General features: G+C 44.0%; 2 protein-coding genes across 2 annotated transcripts in view; both read right to left on the bottom strand.

Moving 5' to 3' along the window:
* Positions 1 to 4317, bottom strand: part of LOC130369121 (C-C chemokine receptor type 4-like) — an 81989-nt gene extending 77672 nt beyond the window's left edge. The window contains exons 1-2 of the mRNA XM_056573913.1: positions 4294 to 4317; positions 2317 to 2349 (exon numbers count right to left, since the gene is read on the bottom strand). The gene's annotated coding sequence lies outside the window, so the exon portion shown is untranslated. The remainder of the gene's footprint in view (positions 1 to 2316; positions 2350 to 4293) is intronic.
* Positions 4290 to 19029, bottom strand: part of LOC130369124 (mitochondrial inner membrane protease subunit 2-like) — a 33314-nt gene continuing 18574 nt past the window's right edge. The window contains exon 3 of the mRNA XM_056573914.1: positions 4290 to 4397. Within this exon, the coding sequence (XP_056429889.1) occupies positions 4290 to 4397 (108 nt within the window). The remainder of the gene's footprint in view (positions 4398 to 19029) is intronic.

Raw genomic sequence — 19029 nt, 5'->3', positions numbered from 1 at the left:
TGGCTGTAAACTAGATGAATCCATGAAAACCGTACATAACTAACAATCACCTGCTAAGAACAGACGGCTAAAGTGACAGGGATAGATCAAAGTAAAGCCTGTGAGTGTACCAAAAAGCTGGGTGGTATTGGAAGGAGAATACGTCACCATAAAGATCTGTATGGTTGTATAAGTATAATGACTAGGCTCTTCCTTGGATGGGAAAAGGAGGCTCTAATTTTGGGGAAAACTGTACTTTCAGAACTCTGAATAGGTTAGAAACCATAATCTGGAATGTGAGCAGAATACTTTTGCACAGCATTGTACAAAACAGATGTGAAACTTTACTTAGGAACTGTGCACATTCATTCAGGAAATAAAACACTAGCCTCAGTCTCTTAAAAGCAGATGTGTTACCAAGAGAGCGACAAAAACATCTCCTCAAAAGCGCGGCAGTGACAAATCCTAAAAAATACTCACCTCGCAGCAAGAGCCGGTCTGACCACATTGAAAACTATTGAGCTACAGTGGTATCCCTTTTTAAAATAGATTGTTGCCAAAAAGATTTAAACAAAAGATAATGCAGATAGGTCTCTCGGCACCAAGCACTATAAAGCAAATTTGGCAAAAAACTGAATCTAAGTCAGCTATAATATTAACATGCCTATTGATGAAAATACTAAAAGAATACTTTATGCTTCATGATTTGCACAAGAAATAGAAATTAAATATCTGTAGCTCAACACTTGAACAGTTATAAGAATGGAGCATGCATGATCCTTCATCCTATACAAAATTTGGAAGTAAAAGCAGAGGACATTCTCCATTGGTTGCTTAGGAAACCCCATTATTATTGTCTGTTGTGTTCGTTTTGCACACTGCTTGTCACTATAGGCTTCCTGTAGTCAGTAAGAAGGCACAAGGAATACTATACATTCAGTTTACAATTACTTGGCTGTTATGAGCAAGTAAGTGAAGGACCAGAAAAGGGTGAATAAGAAGAAAATTCAGCATGTTAATTTTAACTGGAATCTGTATGCAATTAGAGAATTTACAATATATGTTTGTGCAAAGGTGTTTAGACAACCGCAACTCCAAATCCCCCCCCCCCTTATCCCAAGACCAGTTTATCACCTGAAATCCAGTTGCTAAGAGTCCCCCTACCAAGTAAAAGAGGACATGTCAGCACTGACTGGACACTACAGTTGATTTATTCATATACAGTGACCCCCCGACCTACGATCATTTCAACATGCGATGGCCTCTCAGAAGCCATTGCATGTTGAAGGCAGCATCAACATACGATGCTTTTGTATGTCGGGGCCATCGCATAAACGGCTATCCGGCAGCGCAGACTACTTCAGCCACCGCCGGATAGCCGTTTACGATGCCCTGTGTGGTCCGCTGACGATCACTTACCTGTCCTTGGGGCTCCGGAGCGCCCTCTTCGGGATCCCCTCCATCGTCGGCGCTCTCCATTGTCATCATCACGTCGCTGAGCACGCCGTCCCATCGTCCAATAGGAGCGGCGTGCGTAGTGACGTGATGGCGGCGACGGAGAGCGGCGACGGAGAGCGAGGATGCCGGGGAAGCAGAGGCCTAGCCGGAGTGTCGGGGACACCCCAGGGACGCGGCGACAGTGATGGAAGGCGACATCCAGGGCAGCGGTGACGAGCGGTGACAGTTCGGAGCGGTAGGGACAGGTGAGTACAACTTCCTATACCAGTGGTCTTCAACTTGGGGACCTCCAGATGTTGCAAAACTACAACTCCCAGCATGCCCGGACAGCCAATGGCTGTCCGGGCATACTGGGAGTTGTAGTTTTGCAACATCTGGAGGTCTGCAGGTTGTAAACCACTGTCCTATACTTTACATTGCACAGATCCCTTGATCCACTGTACTGTATTTCCATTTAGAAAATCAGCGCAAGGTAGAGTGTTAAGAAAAGATACCTAGAATGCCAGTATTTATTTACAATAGGCACATCCTCTACAAGAAGCTATATGTATAAATCTTTATAAATTCTTCTGTTCTGTAATAAATAAATAAATTATATTACTTTAGTGTTTACTGATTACACTAGTCAATGCTACTTGTGTTGCAGTTTATTAGCACGTTTCTGTATATCTGATTGATTTTACTTGATTGGAAACAAAATACCTAATGGTGTTGTATCCTTTACAGTAACAAAACAGTACAGTAAGTGGATTCATCACAAATAATGCATAAAAAACATCATCTTAGGTGTAGGTCACCAGGACAATCACACTGGAGCCTCAAGCAGCAGTTTCCCATTATGTATCTCTCCCATTTACCTTAAAACGTTTCATTCCTCACCTTAATATGCCGATAGAACCTTTCCTCTTGTTCCTAATAAAATCACAAAGATTATCTAAAAAAATCAGTTTAAGTGGCTATAGGGAAACTGTACCACAATTCTCACATTCTAATTTTATAATGTCTGCAAGCATGTTTTACATAAATGTTTCTACATATTCTGCTTTAGGGCTCACACAAAAAAAAATTCTGGTATTCTGCTTGAAAAATACAGTGCAGCAGCCTCCCATTGGTCTCAATAGGATTCTGCTGTATCATTCACACTACGGAATTTCCACACTGGATATTCTGCCATTGAAATTCTGTTCCCCTGTTGAAAGAATGGACATTCATTCTTTTTGTGGAATCCGCTCTTAAAAATGCATCGCCACCTATTGACACCGCACATTTCAGGTCCCAGCACCGTTGTTTTGACAGCGCCGGCTCCAGATTGAATCGAAACCCAAAATATCTCCAGGTGATCTGGAGTGTAAATGAGCCCTTATATTTATTCACAAAGTTCACAAAGCAGTAGCTTAAATATTATTCAGGAGGTTTATCATTAATCAGTCCAGGGAACTCTGCTTTATATATCAGCACATACAGGTCGCATTGTGATAAGATCATTATTTAAGGATTACCCATTATTTTCAAAAACTAGTGTCAATTCAGTAACACTAATGTCATTATTTTCATTCTGCCCGCCAACCCCCAAGTAGCACATGATAAATTCATGATCACTTCAAAAAGTTAACTAAACTACAGAATTGCTACACAATTTTAGAAAAAGCATTTAAAGCAAAAGTCACAATGAAAAGTTTCTAAACTGTGGCAAATCAACAAAAATCTGAGTAAAACCAGTGATAAATGTCCCCCTTAGTTGTTTTATCCTTTAGATACTTCACAATTTTCGTAGGCCTTCTTTGGACTATTGTATTCTATTAAGATACTTTTGAAGGTGAGGTCTCCAGAAAAAAAACTAAATAATAAATACCTATTTTGGGAAGTTTTATTTATTCCAATGTATTTGTAATTCTCACTGTGTTTGTTAGCTGCATGAAAGAGAAAAATAAGATTGCAGCAGCATGAACCTTCTGACCTATTCCAGGTGGGTGAGCATCTCCTCCATCACAAGCTAAGTGTAACGTAACCTTGTAAGGCTAAAGACAAAAGAGTAATGAGGACTCCAGAGGATCATCCAATTTGTAGAAGTCTAGTTGCACAGAGATTCTGACAACAGGATGTGAGATCCACCAGATACGTGGACGGCACAAGTCAATTAATCATGTACTAATGCATTCTTGGAAATGTTATTGTGCGATAAAATCACAATCTCCGCTCCTTAACTATTGTCTAACTACAAGGTCCGTCAGGTCTACAGTATCAAAAGGAGTAAAAAAAAAAAAAAAAAAAAAACAGCCACGTGATCCAAGTGAGAATCAGTAAGTACACACATGAAAAGCTGCACTGTTAGGAAAGGTAAAGATTCTATAAATGGAAGTGATGCGCGGAGACTATGAGGCAAAATTCCTTATAGCACAAATAACCATGTGTGTCTGTGACATGTTCAAGCTTTGCAATGGTCTCTTATTGACTAACAATTCCACTTTAATTAAGTCTCATTATTATTTGGGAAACAGTGCCATCTTTTGGCTCTGACCCTAGACCGCAAACAACTGAAGAAAATGCAGCTTTGATGCTTCTAGAGACGCACTCTCAAAAAGAACTGGCAATGCATACAGCTGGATCCGATCAGTCTTTTACACCAAATAAATAGTCAAGACTCAATCATCTCGCCGATGCAATAATACCCAAAGCATTTTAGTCATAACAATAAGAATCACCAATCTTTTTCCTTTTTTTACACTTGGCATGATAACGAACAACTAGTAGCCAGGAGCATGCCACAAGAGCCAGCATTTGTAGTCTTCACATTTAGCATATTCACAGATCAAACAGTAAACAGAGATCACAAGTAAACTGAATATGTCCACTTACACTAGAGAGACAATGTCCCCTCGTTGAACTTCATAATTCCGCATGCTCCATCGGTTTAAGAGCACTACATCTGATTCATATCTCCCACCTGGATTCAATGAAGGCTGAAAACGAAAGAAGACAGCTTTATGTAAAAAATATTCCCCTTGTGTCTTTTCTCCCTCATCCAATCTATCGTCCGCATAAAAATGGAAGAACAAGTATATGTTGCTGAGACGAAGCATCACTGAGTGCGAAAGTGTAAGAAGTACATTGGTTCCAATACAAAGTATACGGCTGGGACTATAAAACTTGAGAGGATAAAAGCAGTCATTTAACTCAACCTAAGCCAAAGCAAGGGCACAAGGAAAAACAAATAGATAAATATTTTGGCTATGTTTCATTTCAAACCTGTAAAAAATGTGACAAAGTTTTGACATATCCTCTTCTCTTTAGGACTCATGACAGAGAAAACCAAATTAAATGTGGAATGCTGCTCCATTGTTCAACTGCACAGCTATAAACCACATGCAACACTGTGATGTACGGTTCTGGCCAATACTGAACATTTACCTCTCCTATAGAAATTGGAATTCACTTTTACTCAAGGTGTAATACATCATGAAACAGATTGTGAAACTAGAACACTTGGATAAACCCCTAAAATCTGAAGTATATTTTCCTTTCTTTTTACCTATGCAAAAGTATCAAAACTTGTGCGGAAGAAAAGTGGACCAGTTGCCTATAACAAATATTTTTCTTCTTTAATTTTCAAAAAGGCCTCAGAAAAATGAAAGAAGCAATCTGATTGGGTTCTATGGGTAACTGGTCAACTTTTCCTCTGCACATGTTCCAACGTCATTGAATCACTAAGTTTAGGGGTATGTTCATACTGCGGAATCTCTGCCCGGAGATATTCCAAGTCGGAGATTCTGCCCCTGAAATTCAACGGTATTAGGACAGCATGGACCAATGGCAATGGTGCCCGTGTAATTCAGCCAAAGGAATGAATATGTTCATTCTTCTTTTTTCCCATGAAATTCCGCAGTTTGAATGTGTCAGCTGAAGACCCATTCACACCAATGCTAGATTAGTACAGAAGCTCTGAGCAGAATTCCTGATCGGAATTTTGCGTGTTGATTTCCTAGACTGAACATACCTTTATGGTGTGAATATCAAGGTAAGGTGTATACAAATGTTTATTTTAGTAAACTACTGTAGAATTTGTACACTGCTCTTAGGCCATGCTAACATAGTAAGGAGTCTATCAATATTTAGCCAAAATCCTGACATAGCCTGTGACATTCTGCCCGAGATGTATTTGCATTCTGCAGGAAATGAACATAGTAGCTGATGGCTGACTTACAAACACACTTGGCAGATCTGCTGCAGAAATGTCAATGCAAATCAAAAACAGTTCCATTTATCTGAATGGGAAAATTTCTGATAAATAGGACAGTTGAAGAAATTTCTGCAACTGATCTGCCACATGAATATTTTGAGCAGCTGATTCTGCTACCCATTAACTTCAATGGGAAGCAAAAATCACCTGAAGAAAATATGCAGCAGATCCTGTACGTGTGAACATACCCTTAGTGAGTGTACTGTATATGCTGCCGATTTTCTGCTGTGTTTATCTTACATATAATTTTACATATAATTTTTTCTGCCTTCATAATACATTGTATGATTAAAATAAAGAGTTTGAGTGGAAAGTACAACTTGTCACACAGAAAATAAGCCCTTATACAACTTTGTCAGTCGAAGAATTACTGGGTCTTAGAATGAAGGGGGAAAAAACGTGAAAAAAATTGCTGGGTCATGAAGGGGTTAAAGCATGGGTCTCAAATTCAAATTATCTGGGGGCCACTGGATGTAGAGGCTGGGCTGCATGCGCTCCTCACATATAATGCCCCCATCATGCCCCCAGTAGGTATGACCCCTATCAGGTAAGGCTCCCCAGTAGGTACACAGGCCCCCATATAGATATGATCCCCAACTGGTATGACTCCCCAGTAGGTACACAGGCCCCCAGATAGATATGACCCCAATCAGGTAGGGCTCCCCAGTAGGTACACAGGCCCCCATATAGATATGACCCCCATCTGGTAGGGCTCCCCAGTAGGTACACAGGCCCCCAGATAGATATGACCCCAATCTGGCAGGGCTCTCCAGTAGGTACACAGGCCCCCAGATAGATATGACCCCCATCAGGTAGAGCTCCCAAGTAGGTATAGAGGCCCCAGATAGATATGATCCCCATCCCTGATGGGGGTAATATCTATCTGGGGGCCTGTCTACCTACTAGGGAAGCCCTCCCTGATGACCAGGTAGGGGTTCCCAATAGGTGTACAGGCCCCCAGATAGATATTACCCCCGGCAGGTAGGGCTCCTATTTAAACAATTATGCCCCCTAAGAAGATACAGTAGGTTAGTCCCTGGTGATAAACAGGTCCTCCCTAATTAGGCAAGTTAAGTTAAAGAGGCACTGTCATTGTTGAAAACTTTTTATATGTTATAGAACTAATGATATGAAGGCTTTTTGCAATATAAATTTATTTTAAAAAATGTCAATTTTCCCCAGAAATGTAATCTAAAATTAGCCACCACTAGGGGTCGTCTGTCTTTAGCCAGACAGACAAGTGTTGATTGTTGATTTTGCAGCTTACCAGATACCGGCCATAAAGCGTGCCGGTATCCAGTATTGGAGATTTTTGCTGCAGGCATACAGTGTATGCGCGGGCACGCACTGCCTGTGAATGAGCACAGGGAGCGCGCACACAGGCAGTGCTGAATAATCCCACCGTCTCCAGCTGCGCCGGCTCCTTCATGACCCCTAAATCCTCCAATAACCCCCCCCCCCCCGTCCTCAACTGTGCTCGCTCCTTCATGTTCACACTGACACCCCCCACGCCCCCCCCCCCGGTCCTCAGCTGCGCTCACTCCTTCATGTTCACTGACACCCCCCTGTAGCTGCTGTGTTAGGGACCTCGGGGGCCTGTAGCTGCTGTGGGGGAACTCGGGTGCCTGTAGCTGCTGTGGGGGAACTCAGTGCCTGTAATTGCTGTGGGGGAACTCAGGTGCCTGTAACTGCTGTGGGGGAACTCTGGTGCCTGTAGCTTCTGTGGGGGAACTCGGGTGCCTGAACCTACTGTGGGAGAACTCCGATGCCTGTACCTACTGTGGGGGAACTCCGATGCCTATACCTACTGTGGGGGAACTCCAATGCCTGTACCTACTGTGGGGGAACTCCGATGCCTGCACCTACTGTGGGGGAACTCCGATGCCTGTACCTACTGTGGGGGAACTCCAATGCCTATACCTACTGTGGGGGAACTCTGATGCCTGTAGCTATTGTGGGGGAACACTGGTGCCTGTAGCTCCTGTGGGGGAACTCTGGTGCCTGCGCATCCGGTGGGGAAACTCCGGTGCCTGTAGCCACTGTGGGGGAACTCGGGTGCCTGTAGCTACTGTGGGGGAACTCGGGTGCCTGTAGCTACTGTGGGGAAAATCGGGTGCCTGTACTTATAGTGGGGGAATTCCCATGCCAGCTAGTGACAGCTATGTTGATTAGCATCCAACTTTACTAGGAAAAGATAAAACAGATAGAAAAAATTTGTATCTATAAAATCCTTGCACTAATTTTATAAAGATCTATTCTTATATTTATACCTTTTATCCTGTGATGAACTCGCCATAATGTCTTAGGAATACTGCAGGCAAGCTACAAACATCTTCCTCTGTGTAACATGTACAGCATGAAATCAGAGAGGAAAGGTTTACAGAGTAGAGTTGTCTGACTGCCCAGGCTTGCTCCTGAGAATCAGAGCAGATGAGTCATCTCTGTGAGGGAGGGAGGGAGACAGACGCGCCCCCTCCAGCCTGCAAAATGAAAAAGTAACTGAGCAACAGCTAAATGCTTATATCTCTGGATATAAAGATCCTAGAGACATAAAACATATATGTACACGATCAGGATTAGGTACCGGGTAACATATCACTTCTTTTTTTTTTTGGGAACTATGACAGGTACGCTTTAAGTTTCACAGCTACAGTACTTACATCTCCCTGCTGCAGCCTAAAACGAGCCTTCTTTGCGGGTATGCGCGCGTTAGGTGACGTCATCACATGTGCCGTGCAGAACATTAGCGTCCCGGCGTCCTGCACTGTGGATGCGATGACGTCACCAATCGCGCGCATCCTCCAGGAAGGCTTGTTATAGGCTGCAGCAGGGAGATATAGGTACAGTAGCAGTGTGTGCCAACATGTGTTAAGTCTTCCAGCATTTAGCGCTGCTTGCCCGAAGCAGGGCTAAATGCCCGAAGAAATCAACTGCCGGCGCCCCTGGGTAATAGGGAACCTTTCTCCTTGTTTTTGCTGCTTTGTCTAATGTCAGAGTAGTGGCAAAGACCCTGACTCTTTGAGTATTACTTGTTTTTGCATTTGTTTTTCTAAAATTATTGTTTGCTGCAGACTACTGAGCGTGTGTATTCAGCAGTCAGCAATGTTCAGGACCTGCTACTCCCCATCCACCAGCCACTAAATAACAGCTTTCCTACCTGGAATAAAAAGTAAACCAGCATAGAAAAGTCGAAACATCAGACAGACACAGACTACATTTGGCCCATTAAAGGTATACTCAGGTGGAAAACAATTTACTTTTTTTAATCAACTGATGCCATGAAGTTAAACAGATTTGTTATTTACTTCTATTAGTCCATGTCAGAAACTGTCCAGAAAAGGAGAAAATCCCCATAGCAAACATATCCTGCTCTGGACAGTTCCTGACATAGACAGAGGTGTCAGCAGAGAGCACTGTGGTCAGAAAGAAAGGAAATTAAAAAAGAAAAGAACTTCCTCTGTAGTATACAGCAGCTGATAAGTACTGGAAGGATTAAGATTTTTAAATAGAAGTAATTTACAAATCTGTTTAACTTTCTGGCACCAGTTGATTAAAAAAAAAAAATGTTTTCTAGAGTACCCCTTTAAGGAAGGAAACAGATTGGCTGCTATGGGCAAATGCTCCACCGATACTTTGCGAAAGGTTTGGTAAATCTCCCCAGAAAATCATCACAGTTAAATAGTATGATCTAGTGAACACTGTGTAAGACATAACCCAAAGGGATTATTATATTGTGGATAACAGGTGTGTTATCTCTAGAGGTTATGTAGGTTTTCAACCTTAGACACTTCCTAGATGTGATAATTTCATTCATATAACTGTAGGTTTCCTGCTTCTTTCCTATCTATTATTTTGTCCATTTCCAACTACAGGTCATGTGTTTAATCTGAAGATTTATTGAGAATTCAGGGATTTGTAGATCTCTAGCTTCATTGTGATTCGGGGAATTACAAATGTATCCCCTCATGCACAATATTGAATGTTTTAAATATGTTATCCAGTAATAGAAAAACACAGCTATTTTTGTTTTCAAAAACAGCTCTGCGTCTGTCCCCAGGTTGGGTGTGGCATTATAACTTGGCTCCATTCACTTCAATGAAACTGAGCTGCAGAACCACACCCAACCTGGAGACAGATGAGGAGCAGTTTTTGAAAGAAAGTAGCTCTGTGTTTCTATTCCTGGATAACCCCTTTAAAGGGTACCTCTCATCAAAAAAACTTTTGATATATTATAGATTAATGTATGCAGAATAACTTTACAATTGAATGTTATTAAAAAATATGCTTCTTTTTATTTCATTTTCCACTTTGAAGAAATGACCACTAGGGGTCTCTCTACCAGTCCTGGCAGCAAGCATTTCAGACTCATGCTGGAGTCCTAAACACTACGAGCTGCCAGTCTGCTTTATTCACAAAGGAGAACACTCAGAGCTGCCAGCCTGCTTTGTTCACAGCCTGTTTGGCTGTGAACAAAGCAGGCTGGCAGCTCTGAGTGTTTAGGACTCCAGCATGAGTCAGAAATGCTTGCTGACAGGACTGATCAGGAAAAATACAATAGAAAGAAGCATATTTTTCATTAACATGCTATTGGAAAGTTATTCAACATTCATTAATCTAAAATATATCAAAAGTTTATTTGGTGAGAGGTACCTTTTAAGGTTGTTTCTCTGATGAAGCTATGTTACTGGGCTATAGAAACTTGTCAGAATTGTAGTAAATATTCTCTAGCCTGTGGCGTAGCTATAGGTCGCAACAGTTGCCATAGCGACCGGGCCCCTTTTGCATGATGGCCGGCCCACCATCATTATTTCCTGCGCCGGACCTAACCTGGGCGGGGACAGCGCAGTGGCACCTTTATGCCCCCTATCCACCTTTGCCGACGTATCAGAGAGTATAGAGGAGGAGGGACAGGGCACGCAAGAGTGCTGTCCAGGAATTCCTCTTCTATTGCACTGTGTGCAGCGCAGCCTTATGAAGTGTCCGGAAAGCGCTACCTTGGCCCGCCCATCGCACCCGCCCGGTATGATTACAACATTACTGACATTAAACCCTCATGGCACAATGTAAATGTCCAGCGCTCTAGGGTGTCATTTTGTGCGCAGCGCCGTACATTTACCATGCTGCTATGGAGTGAGCGCAGCAGGTGAGTTTTTGAGGTGAGTTTTAGAGGTGACTTGCTGATAATGGCGGACATCAGCCCGCTGATGTCTGCCATTAACCCTATAGATGGAGTGATCATTACTGATCACGGCATCTATAGTGAAACATTTTGGCAGTACAGGTTAGAGTGGGCTTAACGGACCCCCGCTGTGCATTTGCGAGGGTCCGTTGAGAGCAAATGGCTGCCAGAGGTACCTAACCAGCATCCGGCGTCTGGGATAGCCGATCTTCTTGTTCTTGTTACAACATCACAGATAGTACTGAACAGTACTATGCTTGTAGTATAAGAGTTCCTTATGGGGACTTAAAAAGTAAATATAACATAAATTGTTAAAAAATAATATAATGGCACCACTCCCCCCCCCCCCCAATAAAAATATAAATCCCCCCTTTTCCCATTTAAAAAAAAAACAAAACATTTGGCATCCAGTGGTATAGGGTTGCAGTTGCGACCAGGCCCATTAGCCTGGTCGCCACTGCCTTAGGGTACGTTTACACAAGCAGAACCACATTTAACGCTGTGGATCCGCCGCTGAAGGACCACTGCATGGTGTCTTTACATGTGTCTGCTCAGAGCGGCAATACGCCGCTACGAGCAGACATACTGAAGCGATGTGCGAGTCGCCGTGCATGCGCACTCGCACACATCGCAGCCGCTCCACCTGCCTCATGAGCTAGGCCGAGAGCTGCCGCGATGTGTGAGTATGCTACGCATGCGCGTGGTAGCTCGCACATCGCAGTGTGTCAGCTCGTAGCGGCGGATTGGTGCTCTGAGCAGGCACATGTAAAGGCACCATGCAACAGTCCTTCAGCGGCTGATCCACAGCATAAAATACGCTGTGGATGCGCGAGAGGGGGAGAGAGAGAGAGGGAGGGGGAGAGGGGGGGAGATAGGGAGAGAGAGATTGCCTACACTATATATCTACCTGCCCTTCTTCCTATACCTACCTTCACTATATTATATAGTGCAGGTAGATATATGTAGCAAGGCAGGTATATACTTACCTGCCCCATATACCTGCATGTCTACAGTATATAGTTACCTGCCTTATATACCTACCTGCACTATATATACCTGCCCCACATACCTACCTACTTGCCTGCACTATGTACCTATCTACCTGCACTACCTACCAGGCAGCCATTACCTACCTACGGGGGGGGCATTACCTACTAAGCAGGAAGCATTACCTAATATCTAAAACTAGGATTCCCTACGTATCTATTTGGATCATCTACCTAATGAGGGAGGGGGATTACCTATCAACCTCACTACCGGGGAGGGGGTTATCTACCTTCCTACTGTGGGATTCCCCTTCCTACCTACTGGGGGCATCTAATTAATTGGACCAAATTATCTACCCAGTTTCACTCAATCCCACTAACCTCCCCCAACACACTTACCTACTCCTTTACGCTATGCAGGGCACCAAGGAAGGCATTATTTGGGGCACTGAGCCTAACTTGTTTTTCTTGCAGATCCTGTGGTGAGAAGTCATGGTTGGAAGAAGTCTTCATGGTGGTCTTAACAAGACAGAAGAAAAGGAAAGAGAACCACCCCACAAAGACAAAGAGGCTCCCATGTGAGTCACTACATATAACTGCACTGTAATCTGTAAAACGGTCTGCCGAGATTGTATAGAGCCAGGGTCACCACTATATAGAGGATATTAGCCTGTGTAATGGTGTGGCAGTAATATTTGTCCCTTTTATACAGGTGTTATTGGTGATACTGGTATGTGTATAGTAGTTTTATTCAGTATCAGTATGGTAGTATTATCCCGTCACTATATGGTGGTCATGATGTGGTGGAATTATTTGTATAGCAGTGATATTGGTCTCTGTATAGTGGTTTTTATTTAAAGGAAAACTGTCACTTGTTTTCTCCCGCACTATCCACAGGTACTGGTGGATAGTGCGGGAGACGCTGATTAAAATTAGCCCTACCTTGTCCGGATCTGCGCCGCCGTTCTCCCCCAATTGTAGTTTTATTATCTGTTGAAATCTTCTTGTAACTGGCACGGGCGGGGCTTCGCCACTTAACTGGCACTGACGTTAGCGCCACTTATGAATATTCATCCCTTCTCCCCCCAGTTAGGAGTGGCAAAGAGAAAGAGAACTGGAGGGAGGGGGGGATGAATATTCATAAGCGGCGCTGACGTCAGTGCCAGTTAAGCGCCGAAGCCCCCGTGCCAGTTACAGGAAGATTTCAACAGATAATAAAACAAAAATTGCAGGAGAACGGCGGCATAGATCCGGACAAGGTAGGGCTCATTTTAATCAGCGTCTCCCGCACTATCCACCAGTACCTGTGGATAGTGCGGGAGAAAAAAAGTGACAGTTTTCCTTTAATAACCATATTATGGTATTAGTCACTGTGTCGTCCTGGTGTGGAGGTATCATTCATGTTTCTAAACCCCTAGTTGTGAAAAATCCTATGTGCGTCCTTGGTGAGCGATGATGCACACACTGTATACGTCGCCATTCTCTTACATTCACAGGCTGGGGGAATGCACAATATTCTGCCTTGCCCCAGATGCTTCCAATCTACGCTAAATCAGTGATTTGACACTGCAGAGAAGACGCCACTTGTGAGTCACTGATCAGTGCTGTAGTTGCTGATACCTTTTTATGGCCAATGTCGGGGGAAGAGGGTCGTCCTGGGCCAGGGGAGGGGGTCGTCAGGACATAGGGGGGCCCTATGGTTTCTAGCTATGCCCCTGTCTCTAGCTCTTCATTTGTATACCCATTTGATTATAGCCTAGTGGCCCACTATAGCAAGACCTCCAACTATAAAACTCTAGTACTCTGTTATGTGATGACATCATCCAACATTATTTTTTTGTCCTTCTGTATGTCAATGTTGGGATTACTGTTCATTAACAGTAATGTCATAGCAAAAATTCTGAATACTTTTGCCCATGCAAAAGATTGGATTCAATATTTTAACTGAGGATTTTACCTGTGGATTTTCACCATTACAAATTGGAAACACATCTGTGACTAATCCCCAGATGAATTTGACATGCTAGGAAGTCAATTTCCACATGGAAAATGTAATTCTCTTTGTTACAACTGTAAAGCGCCATAACTCGTTGTCCATAAATCTAACAGAAAATATACAGTAAAGTCACTACATGTAAACTTACCCTAAGGGCCAATGTAAATAACGGAAATTCCGCTTGCAGCACACTTCCATTGTTTTTTTTTTTGTTTAAAATAAAATTACAAAACATATTCAAAAATTACAAGAAGTTATTATTATCCCATTATCCCTCCTTCCCTACCCTGCCCAGTGGAGGAAAAAATAAAAAGAAACAAGACACTATCAACCATATCAGACATTTCTCAACCATTCTTGCTTCCGAGTTTCACAAATTTATAAAATGTTCGCCTAGGCCAAAAGTTTCCAACACCTTTCAAAGAAACCTCCACTCCGCACTATCGAAAGAGTTAGTCGAATCAAGAGATATGATGGAGCAGAGGCTTTCTTTCCCCCCCCTGTATATTCAGAAAAGTTCTTTCGATGTTAGAAAATAAAGATCTTCTGGGGATGAATCCCATTTGGTCCCCCTCCACTAAATCATTAATTACCATAGCAAGTCTATCTGCCAAAATGTTAGTGAAAATCTTCACAACACAATTCAAAAGGGATATGGGACCTTCGGAGACTACCAAGTACTCATTCTTCTTTAAGATTAAAACAATGTGAGCATGCAACATGCAAAGAGGCAGTCTCCCGTTCACGCAGGATTCCTAAATTTTTTTTATGTACCATAGGGGCAAGTACCTCCATAAACCCTTTTTTAAACCCCAAGGGGGAGACCGTCAGGTCTTAGGGCCGAACCTTCGGCTACACCCTTAATGGCATTCTTAATCTCTCCAATAGTAATTGGGGCATTTAGCCTTAACCTTTCTGCTTCACCTAGTCTCAGGGGTATAATTCACCAAAAGAAGTCTTCCAATTTACCCCATCACATCTATTCCAGCTGCATACAAATTAAAAAAATAGGAACGGAACTGCTCTTCCACCTCGGCCTGAACCTGAATTATTTGCCCATCCCCTCAATAGCTTAAATAACTTTCTTTCCCCTTTGTGCTTTGACTATATCAAAAAGAATGGAAGAAAAAGTGCAGTCCTCAGGTGTTCACCTGGGGATATCTGTGTGTGAAGAGGGTGAGGTTTCGGCATAAAAAGGAGGATGAATGGGGGGGGGGGATGGATAGGAACAGAGTGGGGAGGGAAATTGGAAGAAAAAAAAGAGGGGGGATAGAAAAAGGGCGGAGGAGAAAGGGATAGTGTATGGGGAATGAGAAAATCGATCAGACTCCAGTAAAGTGAAAACCAAATCTAAATGAATGTTTGTGGTGAAAAAATGTGGGGAGGTTCGCTGGGCACTAGGAACCACCCAACTGGTCACCTGTTACAAATAAAAACCACAGTAAACCGCAAAAATCTCCACCTATGCTGCCAAAGGTATGGTTGTCACCAATAAACGATACAGTCAATGTTAGGCTGGGTTCACACTACGTTTTCTCCCATACGGGAGCGCATACGGCAGGGGGAGCTAAAACCTCGCGCTCCCGTATGCCACCGTATGCGCTCCCGTATGTCATTCATTTCAATGAGCCGGCCGGAGTGAAACGTTCAGTCCGGTCGGCTCATTTTTGCGCCGTATGCGCTTTTACAACCGGACCTAAAACCGTGGTTGACCACAGTTTTAGGTCCGGTTGTAAAAGCGCATACGGCGCAAAAATGAGCCGACTGGACCAAACATTTCACTCCGGCCGGCTCATTGAAATGAATGACATATGGGAGCGCATACGGTGACATACGGGAGCACGAGGTTTTAGCTCCCCCCTGCCGTATGCGCTCCCGTATGGGAGAAAACGTAGTGTGAACCCACCCTAAGGCAGACACAAAATATCTCCTGAGCACAGTGTGCTCCCTGCAAACAAAAATGCAATATCACTCAAGCATAGAGGTAAGTTCTCTTGAGCGCTGTGTGCTCCCTGAAAACAAGAAGGTAATATCACTCATGTGTGGAGGTAAGTTCTCCTGAGTGCTGTGCACTCCCGGAAAACAAGAGGGAAATATCACTCCTGTGTGGAGGTAAGTTCTCCTGAGCACTATGCGCTCCCTGAAAACAAGTGGGCAATCTCACTCCTGTGTGGAGGTAAGTTCTCCTGAGCGCCGTGCACTCCCTGTAAATATAATGTAGTTCCTGCTATGTGGATGATACGTTCTCCTGAGCGTTATATGCTCCTTAAAAGGGGTATTCAATATCCATTATACACAGGGTAAATCCTTCTAAGCGCTATGCGCTCCCTGCCAACATGGAATAAAGTCTGATGCCTGCTTTGCGGCAGGACAAAGGCAGCAAAGTAAAAGTTTTATGTGCTTTATAGCATCAATGGGGTAATTTACACTGGGGAACTATGTCCCGCTCACCCGTCTGTCGGTCTTCTTTGAGATCTGCAAGCCGCGGCTCCCCACAGCGAGTTCTTACGCTGATGTTCTATTCATGTTAGCACCGTCCTCCTCGTGCTTCAGAAGGCGCACTCAGAGCGTCCTTGGTGTGTGGCTGTGATGGCTGAGGTCCGGGGCCAGCTGTAACAATGCAGATCGTGCCTTGGCAATGTTCTCAATTATGGGGGTTGCAGTCTAATTAGCCCTAATTAGACTGCAATCCCCATAATTGAGAACATCGCCATGGCACAATTTGCATTGTTACAGCGCGCCCCGGACCTCAGCCATCACATCGATTTTCTCATTCCCCACACACTATCCCCTTTTCCTCTGCCCTTTTTCTATCCCTTTTTTTCTTCCAATTTGCCTCCCCCTCCCCACTCTGTTCCTATCTATCCATGCCCCTTCCCCCTCCTTTTTATGCCCACACCTCACCCTCATCACACACAGATATCCCCAGGAGAGCACCTGAGGACTGCACTTTTTCTTCAATCTTTGATTCAATTTAACCAGTACTTTAGGGTATAAGTTCTTGGCCGTTAACCTTGGTCCACTTCACCCCAAAGAGTTAGTCGTAGAGCTGCACCCACCCTTTTTTCTTTGGCGATATATATCGAAAGAAGTTTGTTAGGTTTCCCACTTTCCACAAAGTATTTTTTCCCCTAAAAGTAACATTTTTTCAGTTCTTCCTGGGCTTCTTTAACTTTATCATACTCCTCCACTCCTGAGTTTGCCAAGTATGTTTTTTTTTGCTTTATCTGACTCCTCAATCAAGCTAAGTTCCTTTTCCCTAAGCTGTCCTTTTTTCCTCACTTTTTTTTTTTTAAATTGAACAGAATCATGCAATAGTTATCTCAGTGGATCCTCTATTAGCGTGAGCATCCTTACTTAATATAGAAAGCCATAGAGTGTTGGGGGAGATTTATCAAAACCCATGTAGAGAGACGTTGACCAATTGCCTATAGCAACCAATCAGATCACCTTTTATTTTTTTTTAATGAAAGAAGCTGATTGGTTGCTATGGGCAACTGTTTTCCTCCATACAGGTTTCGATAAATCTCCCCCATTGAACTTAAGGACCAGGCCCATTTTGGCCTTAAATGGGCACTGTCACCAACATTTTTTTTTGATATGTTGAAGTACTTATGTACTACAACATATCTCTAATATAGTTTCATTTTTTCATTATTAAAATGTTTTTTTTTTTTACATTTTAAAACCCGCCACTAGGGGTCTCCCTCCTAGTGGCCAGCTGCAGCCTGGCGTGATGTGACTCTTGAATTCGGACCGATGCCGGACGGGCCCTAATTCATTCAGCCGGCGCTCGCTCCCTGCCTGTCAATCAGACAGGCGGGAGCGAACGCAGTGAACGCCAGGGCTGTGCGCATTGGCTGCCTAGATTTGAGCCCAGCCCATCCCCGCACCCGGGATGTAAAGTGCAGTGGAGACAGCGCAAGCACACTAGTCATCTGAGGTCTTATTTTACATTTTGAAAATATAAAATAATAAATACATTATAATACTTATAATAATAAATATATAAGTGAGGGCGGAAGGCGGCTTCCAGGAGAGGACAACGCAGCAACACAAGAAGAGCTGATGATGACAACTTTGTAAGTTAGAAAAAATGTTTTAAAAGGCAGGGAGGGGGTTAGGGATAGATTACCAATAGGTATGGACAGAAGAAGAAAAAAAAAAAGATGGTGTGAGCTACTCTTTAAGGACCAGGCCAATTTTATTTTAGCATTTTTGTTTTTTCCTCCTTGCCTTCTAAAAATCATAACTCCCCCCACCGCAAAGCGACCGCCCCCCCCCCCCCGACACGCCGCACCGCGACCGCGTCGCACCCCCCACCGTAGTGCTGGGTGGTATACCGGTATGGATTTTTGCCCATACCGCTATACCGGTCAGGCCCCTCCCCCACTCTCCGAGTCAATAAAAATGTTTTAACTTACCCGTAATGGGGGTGGTCCGGGCCATCCATCCTTCCTGTAGTGTCCGGCAGCATTCCGGGTGGAGGGTGAACCGGTCCGGGCTGTCCTTCTCCGGGGGTCCTCTTCTCCACTCCGGGCAGGCTCCGGCCTAGTACGCTGCATAGACGCCGCTACGCCGTGATGTCTGGTGCGTCGCTGCGCACAGGCGTCACTGTGCAGCGGCATCTATGCTGCGTTACTAGGCCGGAGCCTGCCCGGAGTGGAGAAGATGACCCCCGGAGAAGAAGGACAGCCCGGACCGGAGAAGATGACCCCCGGAGAAGAAGGACAGCCCGGACCGGTTCACCCTCCACCCGGAATGCCGCTGGACACTACAGGAAGGAAGGATGGCCCGGACCACCCTGACAGGTAGGGGGAGAGAAGCGGGTGGTGGCGGCGGTGGCCTATGGCACCGCAAAAGCCACTGCAGTGCATTGATTTAAAGCGCCCGCTTTAAATCAATGATCTGCAGTGGTGTCGCGGGGGGATAAATAGCCGATAACTTATACCGGAATATCGGTATAAGTTATCGACTATCGGCCCTAACCTCCACCGATTATCAGTATCGGCCCTAAAAAAATGATATTGGTCGATCCCTAGTAATGACCACTTATTTTACCATAAAATGTATGGCGCAACCAAAAAATTATTTATGTGGTGTAACGACCCGACTTGGGGATTAGCTCTGGGATCATCCTGGACTACGCCACAGGATGCGTTTCTTCTCAATAAACCAGCAAACAAACGTTTAT

The sequence above is a fragment of the Hyla sarda genome, chromosome 4 (assembly GCF_029499605.1).
Source record: "Hyla sarda isolate aHylSar1 chromosome 4, aHylSar1.hap1, whole genome shotgun sequence".
Taxonomy (NCBI): Eukaryota; Metazoa; Chordata; class Amphibia; order Anura; family Hylidae; genus Hyla; species Hyla sarda.
This window is presented reverse-complemented; position numbering and strand designations above follow the sequence as displayed.